The 14,752-nt window shown below is 42.2% G+C and overlaps 1 protein-coding gene across 1 annotated transcript in view; it reads right to left on the bottom strand.

Moving 5' to 3' along the window:
* EIF3B (eukaryotic translation initiation factor 3 subunit B) overlaps positions 1-14,752 on the bottom strand; it is a 60,364-nt gene that overhangs the window by 13,947 nt on the left and 31,665 nt on the right. The window contains exons 5-11 of the mRNA XM_053694972.1: positions 11,069-11,197; positions 10,506-10,663; positions 9,672-9,803; positions 9,166-9,232; positions 682-728; positions 363-573; positions 1-73 (exon numbers count right to left, since the gene is read on the bottom strand). Of these exons, the coding sequence (XP_053550947.1) occupies positions 1-73; positions 363-573; positions 682-728; positions 9,166-9,232; positions 9,672-9,803; positions 10,506-10,663; positions 11,069-11,197 (817 nt within the window). The remainder of the gene's footprint in view (positions 74-362; positions 574-681; positions 729-9,165; positions 9,233-9,671; positions 9,804-10,505; positions 10,664-11,068; positions 11,198-14,752) is intronic.

The following is a 14,752-nucleotide window of genomic DNA, read 5'->3' on the forward strand; positions in this document are numbered from 1 at the left end:
CTTTCATTTCAAAAACATCAACTGGAACCTGCTTCTCTCTCATTCTGAAGATTTCAAAGTTGGTCACCATACCCTGTTCACATAAAATAAATGAAAAGGGAAGATTTAAAAAATAGACCATTTGCAACAATGTGTAGCAGTATAATAATACTGCTACACAATATAATATAAAAGCAAAGAGTAAGAGGAACAAGGAGCGAAGAGAGGAGATAATCATATACAAATAATATTAAAGAATACCTAGGTCTTTAATCTACAGCCACCCATGCTAGCTTTAAACCAAACACAGTGTCCCAAATGTGTTATGCACCTGAGCGCGTGTATCCACAAACACAGCAGGAAGATTTGCAATAAATCCTCACCTGTGTGCCTTTCGGTGTTCTGTCCACTTTCACACAAAGATAATCCCCGTTCTTCTGCCAGTGCAGCTTGCAGTCAACAACATTAAACAGATTTCTGACTCTTATTTCTTGCCTAGATGGGAGCTGCATTAATGTTACCCTGGCAGGGATATCTTTCTCTTCTGGTACCCAAAATGCAATTATGTTACCTCCTGGAGACCACGAGAAGTCCCTGAAAAAAACAAAACAATTATAATTTAAATTTAAATTTTCAGCTGAAACAAAACATAACTAAATATTTTTTTTTTTTTTAAATATGTACAATGTTTTTCTGACTTACTTTATATCAGGGATTTTCAAGCTCTTTTTGTCCAACAAGCCCATAGACTAGAACACAAAAAATAAAAAAAATTAAAATCAAAACTGCAAACATATGGTTTTACCTAATCAAAAAGGAAATAGTGTTGTTCAGGTCTAAAATTAAAATGGACAAAAAGTCCAAATGAAACGTTCATGCTTCAGAAAGAGCATGTAATGTTGATTATCCATTTTGCTTAGTTCTCTTGTATCCTTTGTTAAAAAACAAATTATGCTTACCTGATAATTTCATTTCCATTGAGGGGAGGAGAGTCCATGGCTTCATTCATTACTGTTGGGAATTAAGAACCTGGCCACCAGGAGGCGGCAAACACACCCCAGCCAAAGGCTTACATACCTCCCCCACTTCCCTCATCCCCCAGTCATTCTGCCGAGGAAACAAGGAACAGTAGGAGAAATATCGTGTATAAACGGTGCCAGAAGAGGATTAAATTTAGGTCCACCCATCGGAGAAACGGACGGGAGCCGTGGACTCTCCTCCCCTCGAAGAAAATTTAAATTATCAGGTAAGCATAATTTATGTTTTCCATCTAAAGGGGAAGAGAGTCCACGGCTTCATTCATTACTGTTGGGAACATATACCCAAGTTCTATAGGACACTGAATGAAACTGGAGGGTAAAAGGCGGACCCCTAATCTAAGGTTTTGCAGGCTATGGTGCCCTATCTCCAAAAAACAGCTTCCGCAGAAGCAAAAACGTCACATTTGTAAAACTTTGTAAAAGTGTGTAAGGAGGACCAAGTAGCCGCCTTACAAATTTGCTCCATAGAGGCCTCATTCTTGAAGGCCCAAGATGAAGCCACAGCTCTAGATGAATGAGCCATGATCCTCTGAGGAGGCTTATGTCCCCACTGTCTCATAGGTCAAGCGAATCAAACTCTACAACCAAAAGGACAAAAAGTAGAAGAGGCTCTCTGCCCCTTGCACTTAACTGAATACACCACAAAAAGAGATGTAGACTGTCTGAAATCCTTTGTAGCCTAAAGATAGAACTTTAAGGCACGGACCACATCCAGATTATGAAGTAACCTCTCCTTAGAAGAGGAAGGGTTAGGACACAAAGGAGGAACAACTATTTCCTGATTTATGTTACGGTCAGACACCACATTGGGAAGAAACCCCAAACCAGTGCGAAGCACAGCTTTATCCGCATGAAAAACCAGATAAGGAGGCTCACATTGCAAAGGCAGCCAGTTCAGATACTCTGTGTACCGATGCAATGGCCATCAGGAAGAGAACCTTCCAGGACAGAATCTTAATGTCAACGGAATGCATAGGGTCAAACGGAACCTTCTGCAACACCTTAAGGACCAAGTTTAAGCTCCACGGGGGAGCAGACTGTCTAAAGACATGCCTGATTCTAGACAGAGCCTGAACAAAGGATTGGATGTCAGGGAGCTCAGTGAGTCTCCTATGCAACAAAAACTGATAATGCAGAGATCTGTCCCCTTAAGGAACTGGCGGCAAGACCCTTCTCCAAACTGTCTTGGAGAAAGGAAAGCATCCTGGATACCTACACCTTATGCCAAGGATATCCATGCTTCTGGCACCAGGACAAGTAAGTCCTCCACACCTTATGGTAGATGCGACAAGTGACTGGCTTCCTTGCCTGAATGAGAGTATTAATCACACTTTCAGAAAAGCCTCTCTTGGCCAAGACTAGGCGTTCAATCTCCACACACTTAGCCTCAGAGAATCAAGATTTTGAGGTTGAAAAGGACCCTGTTCCAGCAGATCCCTGTGACAGGGTAACCTCCACGGTGGATAGGATGACATCCCCACCAGATCCGCAAACCACGTCCTCCGCGGCCACGATGGAGCCATCAGAATGGCCGAAGCTTGCTACTGTTTGATGAGTGCCACTACACGGGTAGAAGTGGTAACGGTGGAAAAATGTAAGCTAGGCTGAACCCCCAAGGCACTGCTAAGGCATCCATCAGCTCTGCCTGGAGATCCCTGGACCACGTATCAGGGTAGCTTGCAATTGAGTCTGGATGACATGAGATCTATCTCCGGCGTTCCCCACCTGAGACAAATCTCCGCAAACACTTCGGGGTGAAGAGACCATTCCCCCGGATGGAAGGATTGCCTGCTGAGAAAGTCTGCTTCCCAGTTGTCCACACCTGGAATGTGAATCACTTAGAGCATGTAACTGTGGGACTCCGCCCACTCCAAAATCCAAAACACCTCCATCATGGCTAGGGAACTCTTCGTACCTCCCTGATGGTTGATGTAAGCCACTGAGGTAATGTCGGTATGGAATCTGAACGACCCCAGAGGAGGCCATGCCTTCAGAGCATTGTAGATTACTCGAAGTTCCTGAATATTTATCGGATGGAGACACTGCTCTCAGGTCCATCTTGTTTGTGCCATCCTGGCACCCCAAACAGCTCCCCATCCTGCCAGACTCGCGTCCGTGGTCACAATCTCCCAGGACAGTCTCAGGAAGGATGTCCCTATGGACAGTTGCTCCCGACAGATCCACCAAGAGGGAGATCCAAGTTAGAGCATCCATGGATATCTGCTGTGATAGATCTGAATAATCTCCATTACACTGTCTCAACATGCACAACTGAAGAGATCTGAGATGGAACCTGGCGAATGGAATGACGTCTATGCTGGAAACCATGAGTCCGATCACCTCTATACACTGAGTCACCGAAGGACAAGACAAGAGGACGCAATCTTCCTGCGTCGATGGTCTGTGAGGAATGTTTTTATGGACAAAGTATATTATCGTGCCCAGGAACTCCACCCTGTTGCTGGGAACCAGGGAACTCTTTTCTGAGTTGATCTTCCAACCGTGAGATTGGAGCAAAAGAAGAAGAGCCCTCAAAATGATCCTCTGAGAGATTGAGCGTTGGCACCTAGACTAGGATGTCGTCCAGATAGGGCTCAACAGCAATGCCTCTGGATCTGGCCACTGCAAGAAGCGCCCCCAGAACCTTCATGAAGACTCTCGGGGCTGTTGCCAGACCAAAGGGAAAGGCCACAAACTGGAAATGTTGGTCCAGAAACGCAAATCTTAGGAACTTGAAGTGGTCCCTATGAATTGGCACATGAAGGTAAGCGTCCTTCAAGTCTATGGTTGTCATGAACTGTCCCTCTTGAACTAGGGGCAGAATAGCTGATTGTTTCCATTTTGAACAATGGAACACTCAAACTTGTTTAAACACTTTAGGTCGAGAATCGGGCGGAACGTGCCCTCTTTCTTGGGAACCACAAAAAAGATTTTAATAGTACCCTAGACCCCTTTCTGCTTGGGGTACTGGTACGATAACACAGAGAGAAGAGAGATCCCTCACACACTCTAGAAAAGCCTCTCTCTTTTCTGGTCTTGAAGACAGGTTTGACAGGAGGAATCTGCGGATGGGAACTGAACCCTATCCTGTAACCCTGGGCGACAACTTCCAGAACCCAAGGGTCCTGAACGTCCTGCAACCAGGCTTCTGAGGAGAGATAATCTGCCCCCCTACTTGGTCCGGAGACCGGTTGGGAGCCTCACCTTCATGCCGATTTTGTCTCGGCTGGCTTTTTGCTCTGCTTAGACTTGTTCCAAGAATGAGCAAGCTTCCAAGTTTCCTTGGACTGGTCCGCTTCCGCTGCGGGCGCTGGGTCATGTCCGCACCAAAGGGACGAAAAGTAGATCCTTTAGGCTTAGCGTTCTTATCCTGCGGTAGGAAAGCTCCCTCGCATCCCGTAACCGTGGATATGATCGAATCCAATCCTGGACCGAACAGAATCTTTCCTTGAAAAGGCAGGGAAAACAGCCTCAACTTAGAGGTCATGTCCGCAGACCAAGACTTTAGCCACAGAGCCCTGCGAGCTAAAAACGGAAAAACCTGACACCTTAGTGTTCAGGTAAATAATTTGCATATTGGCATCACAGATAAAAGAATTGGTGACCTTCAGCACCTTAATCTTCTCCTGTACCTTGTCAATGGAAGTCTCTCCCTCGACCATTTCACACAGGGATTCACACCAATATGTCGCAGCTCCGGAAACTGCGGCTACGGCCGCTGCTGGCTGAAAAAACAAACCCTGTGGGTTGAAAAATTTTCCTTAACATGTTTTCCAACTTTTTATCCATGGGCTCCTTAAACGACGAACTATCCTCGAGTGGAATAGTTGTCCGCTTTGCGAGCGTGGAGATAGCACCATCCACCTTAGGGACAGTACCCCACAGCTCAAGCCGAGAGTCTGGAACTGGGAAAAGTTTCTTAAAGGAAGAAGGAGAAAAGAACCTAACAAATATCTCCCGCAAGAGTAATAGTTGGACCCTGGGGTGCTGCATGTGCACTTGGACATCAAAGTAGGGAACGCACCTCACGGGACGGGGAACCCTCAGAGGTGGACGGCTTAGTAGTACTAGACATCAGTTTGCTTTTGGATGTCGCAACTTTATCAAGGCATGTGGAACATAGTTGAGCAGGCTGTTCTACCAGAACTTCCTCACAATAAACACAGGAATGAGACCTTGTTAAAGAGGGAGAGCCCTCAAACGCGTCAGAGTCCTCCATAGCTTGCGCCTATATTATGAACTAGATTAACTTAATAATTAGGCACCTTTATAACCACCAATGGCCGGGGCACTCACCACTTCTTATGACCCGGACTACAGAAATCTTTTTGTCTCCTGTGCCGCTGATCAACAGGGGTTGCTTTTGTTAATGACCTGAATGTGACTACCAATCACATCAGATTTAAGTTGGAGTGGAGTGAAGAGAGTATTACATTTTTGGACACAAGAATTATTAAGTCTAAGTCTGGTTTACAAGTAGATCTGTATAGGAAGGAAACAGACCGTAACAGCCTTTTGCATTTTAATAGTGCCCATCCTCCATCTCTCTTTAAAGCCCTTCCCAGGAGTCAGTTCCTGAGGGTATGAAAAATAGTTTCTGATGAAATGGTTTCTAAGTGTAGATTGAATGAAACGAGCATTAGATTTTTGGAACAGGGTTATCCTATATCCATTATTAATAAAGAGAAGCAATCTGTTTCATCTATCCCTAGAGTCATTGTTACGCCCAAAAGTTGGGACATTGAGAGGGAACACAAAAGATAAAAAGAATGATGGTAGAATGGTCTTTGTATTCGAATATAATGCTCAGTCACATCATCCAAAAAATAATTAGGAAGCATTGGGACATGTTGGGTAAATGTAACCCTGAGGTTGTAGAGTTTAAACATACCCCTATGCCGGCTTACAAGAGAAGTCCAAACTAGCGACACTACTTGGTAAGAGCGGATATTGGTACTAAAAGGTTAGATAACACTCAAAGTTATATCACTAAGAAAAATAATGGCAGTTTAAACTGCTCTTGTTGTGGCAATCTCATAAAAGGTTCAGTATTTTATCATCCAACCACTGGCCATAAGTATAATATTAAGGGATACCTCACATGTCTCTCTAGTTTTGTAGTCTATTTAATTAAATGCCCCTGTGGGCGAAGCTACGTGGGCGAGAGCACCCGTAGCATCTGCGACATAGTCATTGAACACAAGAGTAACATACGTACAAAAAAAAAAGTCACTGCCCCCATTGCCCACCATTTTCTTAAGATGGGTCATGCTATAAAACAACTCAGGTTTCAGAAGCCACGTCATGGTGGGGATAGAGAATGTTTACTGAAACAACGTGAGGCCTTCTGGATCTACAAGCTTGTTACGTTAGAACCCTCTGGGCTAAATAGAGAGTTAGATTTATCTGTGTTTTTGTAAAAACATCTTTATATATTACCTTTTTATGGAATTTACAGGTGAAAATAGTGTTTGATATTGGGTTAACTGCTCACTAGGATGTAAATTTATACTAGGATGTTTTGAGATTTATTTATATAGCAGTATATAAATTTCTGTCATCATAATGTGTAGGAATTGTATTATCAGTTATTTTTATTTTTTTGTAGGAAATGTATCATTATACTCTATTGTATTTTTGGTAATTTTGTACAGTATATATAAGGTGAATGTTGATTTACGACAAATTATGTACATTGATCCATCACAGTGATTGTTTGTTGTATGGATACTATAGAGTTAACTTTTGTGTATATGCGTTAGTGCCCTCTAGTGGGGGCTGTGTATAAATTCTCAATATGTTTAGTGTAAAATCAGCTTGACAAAGGGACACACTACCGAAACGTTGCTCTGCTGTTTTTCCTTGTGTGTTCAAAACAAAAATCTGTTGTGCTGCCACACTCTTGGATTTTTTGCAACAGGGGAGAGAGGTAGCCACACCCGGTCACATGGAATGCCTGGCAGGACCGCCCCTGAACTAAGGAGAAAAACGCACCAAAAAAGGACAGCGCAATACTCCCGTAAGTAACCTGAAAGTTCCACACATTGCCAGAGCCTCATCTCACACATAACGCAACAATGACACAATATCATGTATAAACCCCCCCTGTTCAATAATCCCCTTTCCAGGAATATTAACCCTTGATTCTGTAAAGATAAAAGGCATCACACTGTGACCCTGTCTTCCGTGTTATTATTATGTAATAAAAAGATGAAACGATCTTACCAGAAACACGGCCCTTCATGTGCGACAGGTTAGTAGCCTCGCTCCTGACATGGACTTGAGTTCAGAAAGCAAAACTCGTCAACGCCGATTGCTTGTGGAGCTGTTAATATGAGTTAGGATGGTTTCGCAGAAAGACTCTCCATGCATCTCCGGACTAACTTTCGCCCAGGCTCTCACTGAGAGGCTGACAGGACTACTTAAAACTCCAGTCCCAATGCAGAGTACTACCCTCCATATGAGACTACTCCAATCTTTGGCACTTCTCTGCCATTCTCCTGTGACGAAAGGCAAAGAATGACTGAGGGATGAGGGAAGTGGGGGAGGTAATTAAGACTTTGGCTGGGGTGTCTTTCCCTCCTGGTGGCCAGGTTCTTTAATTCCCAACAGTAATGAATGAAGCCATGGACTCTCCTCCCCTTTAGATGGAAAGTAATCTTAGGTGAGCTCAGAAGCGTGTCTGTGTCCTTGCCCATCTGGCAGCAGTGCTTGTAACACTAATACATAGTTGCAAAATTGTCTGCCAGAGTATCTGTAGCATTCTGTGGCAGCAGTGTATGTAACTGTATAATACTGATAAGCAATATTGCTAACACTGCTGCAAGATGGCTAAACACAGGTGCACGCTCCTGAGCTCACCCAGGATTACTTTTTAACAAAGGATACAAGAGAACTAAGCAACATTGATAAACTTTGGATAGGGCATAGAATTTTAAAACTATGCAATTTACTTCTATTAATAAGTTTAATTTTGACTTACTGTCCATTTAATATAAAATTCCAAGTCTAATAAGATGTTTTTAAAAAGGGCAAGGAGCAGTGCTGAACTACTGGGAAGTAGCTAAACACATTAGGTGAGCAAATAAGAGGCAGCTACCAATCAGCAGCTAGTTCTCAGAACGGCATTGCTGCTCCTGAGCATATCTAGGTTTGCTTTTCGACAAAGCATACAAAAAGAGTGAAGCAGTTTGGTTAAAAGAAGCAAATTGGAAAGTTGTTTAAACTTGCTCTGATACATGAAAGTCTAATTTTTAGTTTACAGTTTCTTTAAAAGGGGCACAAAATCCCCAAAAAATTTGATTCAGATAGAGCAGCAATTTTAAGCAACTTTCTAATTTACTCCTATTCATTTTTCTTCATTCTTTTGCCATCTTTATTTAAAAAGCAGGAATGTAAAGATTAGGAGCCGGACCATTTTTGGTTCAGAAACTGGATTACGCTTGCTGATTGATTGGCTGAATGTAGTCACCAATAAGCAAAGACTATCCAGGGTGCTGAACCTAAAATGGGCCGGTTCCTAAGCTTTACATTCTTGCTTTTTAAATAAAGATAGCAAGAGAACAAAATAAATATTGATAATAGAAGTAAATTAGAAAGTTGCTTAAAGGGACATTAAACCCAAAATGTTTTTCATTATTTAGATAGATAATACCATTTTAAACAACTTTCTAATTTACTTCAATTATCTAATTTGCTTAATTTTCTTGATATTCTTTCCTGAAAAGCATATCTAGATAGGCTCAGTAGCTTCTGATTGGTAGCTGCACATAGATGCCTCATGTGATTGGCTCACCAATGTGCATTGCTATTTCTTTAACAAAGGATATCTAAAGATTGCAGCAAATTAGATAATAGAAGTAAATTGGAATGTTGTTTAAAATTGTATTCTCTATCTGAATCGTGAAAGAAAATGTTTGGGTTTAATGGCCCTTTAAGATTGCTTCTTTATCTGAATCGATAAAGAAAAAAATGTGGGTTTAGTATCCCTTAAAGCACCACCTGCTCCAACCATTACATTTAAAGATCACCGAGGACAGAAAATCGACTGTTAATTTGTACAAGAGTGACTGGAGACCTTGTCAATACAGTAAATTATAATATTTAAAAAAAAAAATGAGTTCACTAATTTTCAGTGGGTACTTACAGGTGTTTCATAAATACTAAGTGTATCTACTGTCATTCTAGCAAAGAATTTCCCATCATGACTCCATCTGAAAAGAAAATAGTTTACGGTCAATAATTTGACAAGGATTTTAAAGCATATGGGGAGCCAATATAGGGACAGGCAAAATATGGTAGCTGATGTGGATTAACAACTCAGGTGGGTGATTCTAGCCAAGGAACTCATGAGAGACTGGAGAAAGAAGAGGCAGGAGTTGGGAAATCACTCAGGAGTTTGCAGTAGTCAATAGAGCAAGTGTATTCATATTAGTATGGCGTTTTGTGTAAGAAATGTGGCTAATTCTAAAGTTACTCGGCCACATTTAGTATTCTGCTGGCAAACAAGGGTCCCACACAGGGAACCTGTCCTCCCGCAATCGGAGCAAGAGAAGCAGTAAATACCAGCCACATTTATCTTTCAACAAGTATTTGCATCAATGAGCAAAGCCAGAAATTTGGCAAACACTTGTATCTGTAGAGTAAACATACTTGAAAATTGGCCAATGTGCTGAGGTCTCGCAGTGAAATCCTCTTCTATTGTGACCAGTTAGGGTATCCCAAATGATGATGGCTTGAGGGTCATCTTGTGTGTCCATTAGCGGGCTAAACGTAACAAGATACCTATAGGAAAAATAAATAAAAATGACCCTTTAAATTCTGTATAACAAACAAAGTAGGTAATGAACACCACCAAACAGCATTGCCTGAGGAGTGCAGGAACTCACTTGTGTGAGGCTCCTATTTAACCACAGGGAAGATAAACACACAAGATATACATCATAGTGAGCAGAAGTGGTGATGAACTGTGCCTTAAATCGCTGGTTTCAAAGTTAAAGGGACACTGAACCCAAATTTGTTCTCTCATGATTCAGATAGAGCATCCAATTTTAAGCAACATTCTAATTTACTCCCATCATAAATTGTTCTTTGTTCTCTTGGTATCTTTATTTGAAAAAGCAAGAATGTAAGCTTATGAGCCGCCCATTTTTAGTTCAGCACCCTGGATCACGCTTGCTGATTGGGGGCTACATTTAGCCACGAATCAGCAAGCGCTACCCAGGTTCTGAACCAAAGATGGGCCACTTGTAAGCTTACATTCTTAATTTTTCAAATAAAGATGCCAGGAGAACGAAGAAAAATTAATAATAGGAGTAAATTAGAAAGTTGCTTAAAATTGCACACTCTATCTGAATCATGAAAGAACAAATTTGGGTTTAGTATCCCTTAAAATAAATTTGAAATATCAGATTCAATTTAACAAGTAACAAAACAGCAAATTAAAACTGTAATATGGCAAAGATTTCAAAAATAGCACCTCTTTACCTTTCACATGGAGAAAAGTCGATGAGCTGTACGCCCTGGTGGCTGAACCTCTGAATTTGCTTAAACTTCTCACCTCCCCACAAAGCAATGCCTCTCTGATGGAAGGTGGCCAGGTAAGTGCCTTTTGGAGACCACCGAACATACGTCTCTGTCCACCTCTTTAGATGAAAGAAGGAAAAAAAAAAACTTAAGTAACCACTGTGTATGATTAACCATTGCTAAGTTTTAATACAGTGGAGCTGAAAGTCCTGAGGTGGTGTAGGAAAATGATGCATTATGTGTTATCTGGCTTATTTAAGAATACCGACGCCGTTATGGTAGATATTGCTATATTTGAACATGTAAATCAGCAAGAAGCTATACAGAACAATGATGCATTATGTGTTATCAGGCTTATTTAAGAATACGGATGACGTTATGATAGATAATGCTATATTTGAACATGTAAATCAGCAAGACACTTGCATTTAAAAGTTACAAACAATATAAGTAGTATTGTTTTCATTTGATTTGTGAGAATGAATACATGATGTAAGGCAAAGGCTCTTCACATAACTACTTACCGCTCTCTCCTCCACTGGAACAGGTTCTTTAGCGTCATTCCAGAAGATGGTGGTTCGATCTCCAGACTCAAAGATAACACTGTACTGATCTCTACAGTCTGCCTCCTCCAGCCACGAACGCAGATTCCCCTGGGAAATTGAGTTTAAGAAGAGAACTAAGTAATCCAAACAAATCAATTCTTTGTTATTCACCAAAAGATAATTAGAACTATACATTTAATCTAAATCAAAGCACTGCTGTCACCCAATCAGCAGCGGTAAAGGATGCGCAGGATTCAGAGCACTTGGGAAAAAAAATATTCTACATAGTGACTGCTTTATCAGTACAGGAAATCATTTATCTTTGTTCTTAATGTACTTCCACTATCAAAATGTGCTTTGTTCTCTTAAAATTCTTTGTTTAAAAGCATACCTAGGTAGGCTCAGGATCGTGCACATCTCTAGAGCACTATATGGCTGCAGTTTTGCATGAATGCTTTTAACAATGTTATACATTATACAAACCCCCCCCCATGCTATCTAGTGCTCCAAAGTGTACAAAATTGTTAAAGGCATAGTGGGCTTGAGACAGGTACACGCTACCTTCCTAGGTATGCTCTTCAACAAAGATTATCAAGAGAATACAATAAATGTAATAGAAGAAAATGTTTAAAAAAAAATTGCATGGCCTTTCTGAATCATGAAACTAAAATGTTGGGTTTCATTTAACCAATGATACAAAAACCATAATAAAAAGGAATATGAAACCAAAAATTGTTCTCACGAATCAGATAAAACATGCGATTTTAAACAAACTTTCTCATCTACTTCTGTTATTAAAAAAAAAATGTGTTCTCCTGGTATCTTTTGTTGAAAAGCAGGGCCCATTTCTGAAGCACTATATGACAGCAGTTTTGCAAGAGCACTAGAGGGCAGCACTATGTCCTACCATGTAGTGATCCAGACAATTCTGGGGTTTTAAATCCCTTTAACCCCTTGAGTGCCAACGACGGTTCTGAGCCGTCGCAAATTGTCTCAGTCGGGTGCCAACGATGGCTCAGAGCCGTCGTTAGCACTCTCCCACCTTGAAGGAGATCTGGGGGCTCCCAACCGCTCCTAACCGTGCAATCTGGCCTGCATAGTGACCGGCATTGCCGGGGATTCACGTTTCGCGCGGTGACGTCACCACGCAACTTTAAAAATAATACGACAGTATAGGGAAATGGGGCATGCTGCTTAGAAGCCTGTATCTCAGGCATCTAAGCAGCTACAGACCCCCAAGACCCAGCGTTGAAAAGGTAATCGCCTAACCTTTCCAATGGTATAAGTCTTGGGGGATCTAAAGAAGAAAAAAAAAAAAACAGAATTTATGTTTACCTGATAAATTACTTTCTCCAACGGTGTGTCCGGTCCACGGCGTCATCCTTACTTGTGGGATATTCTCTTCCCCAACAGGAAATGGCAAAGAGCCCAGCAAAGCTGGTCACATGATCCCTCCTAGGCTCCGCCTACCCCAGTCATTCGACCGACGTTAAGGAGGAATATTTGCATAGGAGAAACCATATGTTACCGTGGTGACTGTAGTTAAAGAAAATAAATTATCAGACCTGATTAAAAAAACCAGGGCGGGCCGTGGACCGGACACACCGTTGGAGAAAGTAATTTATCAGGTAAACATAAATTCTGTTTTCTCCAACATAGGTGTGTCCGGTCCACGGCGTCATCCTTACTTGTGGGAACCAATACCAAAGCTTTAGGACACGGATGAAGGGAGGGAGCAAATCAGGTCACCTAAATGGAAGGCACCACGGCTTGCAAAACCTTTCTCCCAAAAATAGCCTCAGAAGAAGCAAAAGTATCAAATTTGTAAAATTTAGAAAAAGTGTGCAGTGAAGACCAAGTCGCTGCCTTACATATCTGATCAACAGAAGCCTCGATCTTGAAGGCCCATGTGGAAGCCACAGCCCTAGTGGAGTGAGCTGTGATTCTTTCAGGAGGCTGCCGTCCGGCAGTCTCATAAGCCAATCGGATAATGCTTTTAATCCAGAAGGAGAGAGAGGTAGAAGTTGCTTTTTGACCTCTCCGTTTACCAGAATAAACAACAAACAAAGACAAAGTTTGTCTGAAATCCTTAGTAGCTGCTAAGTAAAATTTGAGAGCACGAACTACATCCAAGTTGTGCAACAAACGTTCCTTCTTTGAAACTGGATTAGGACACAAAGAAGGCACAACTATCTCCTGGTTAATGTTTTTGTTAGAAACAACTTTTGGAAGAAAACCAGGTTTAGTACGCAAAACCACCTTATCTGCATGGAACACCAGATAAGGAGAAGAACACTGCAGAGCAGATAATTCTGAAACTCTTCTAGCAGAAGAAATTGCAACCAAAAACAAAAATTTTCCAAGATAATAACTTAATATCAACGGAATGTAAGGGTTCAAACGGAACCCCCTAAAGAACTGAAAGAACTAGGTTGAGACTCCAAGGAGGAGTCAAAATTTTGTAAACAGGCTTGATTCTAACCAGAGCCTGAACAAAGGCTAGAACATCTGGCACAGCTGCCAGCTTTTTGTGAAGTAACACAGACAAGGCAGAAATCTGTCCCATCAAGGAACTTGCAGATAATCCTTTTTCCAATCCTTCTCGAAGGAAGGATAGACTCTTAGGAATCTTAACCTTGTCCCAAGGGAATCCTGCAGATTCACACCAACAGATATACCAAATTATGTGGTAATTTTTCTGGTTACAGGCTTTCAGGCCTGAACAAGAGTATTAATAACAGAATCTGAGAACCCTCGCTTTGATAAGATCAAGCGTTCAATCTCCAAGCAGTCAGCTGGAGTGGGTCGAACGGACCTAGAACAAGAAGGTCTCGTCTCAAAGGTAGCTTCCATGGTGGAGCCGATGACATATTCACCAGATCTGCATACCAAGTCCTGCGTGGCCACGCAGGAGCTATCAAAATCACCGACGCCCTCTCCTGATTGATCCTGGCTACCAGCCTGGGGATGAGAGGAAACGGCGGGAACACATAAGCTAGTTTGAAGGTCCAAGGTGCTACTAGTGCATCCACTAGAGCCGCCTTGGGATCCCTGGATCTGTACCCGTAGTAAGGAACTCTGAAGTTCTGACGAGAGGCCATCAGATCCATGTCTGGAATGCCCCACGGTTGAGTGACTTGGGCAAAGATTTCCGGATGGAGTTCCCACTCCCCCGGATGCAATGTCTGACGACTCAGAAAATCCGCTTCCCAATTTTCCACTCCTGGGATGTGGATAGCAGACAGGTGGCAGGAGTGAGACTCCGCCCATAGAATGATTTTGGTCACTTCTTCCATCGCTAGGGAACTCCTTGTTCCCCCCTGATGGTTGATGTATGAACTTGGCCCTCGCTAGCTGAGGCCAAGCTTTGAGAGCATTGAATATCGCTCTCAGTTCCAGAATATTTATCGGTAGAAGAGATTCTACCCGAGACCAAAGACCCTGAGCTTTCAGGGATCCCCAGACCGCGCCCCAGCCCATCAGACTGGCGTCGGTCGTGACAATGACCCACTCTGGTCTGCGGAAGGTCATCCCTTGTGACAGGTTGTCCAGGGACAGCCACCAACGGAATGAGTCTCTGGTCCTCTGATTTACTTGTATCTTCGGAGACAAGTCTGAATAGTCCCCATTCCACTGACTGAGCATGAACAGTTGTAATGGTCT

The sequence above is a fragment of the Bombina bombina genome, chromosome 11 (assembly GCF_027579735.1).
Source record: "Bombina bombina isolate aBomBom1 chromosome 11, aBomBom1.pri, whole genome shotgun sequence".
In the NCBI taxonomy this organism is placed as follows: Eukaryota; Metazoa; Chordata; class Amphibia; order Anura; family Bombinatoridae; genus Bombina; species Bombina bombina.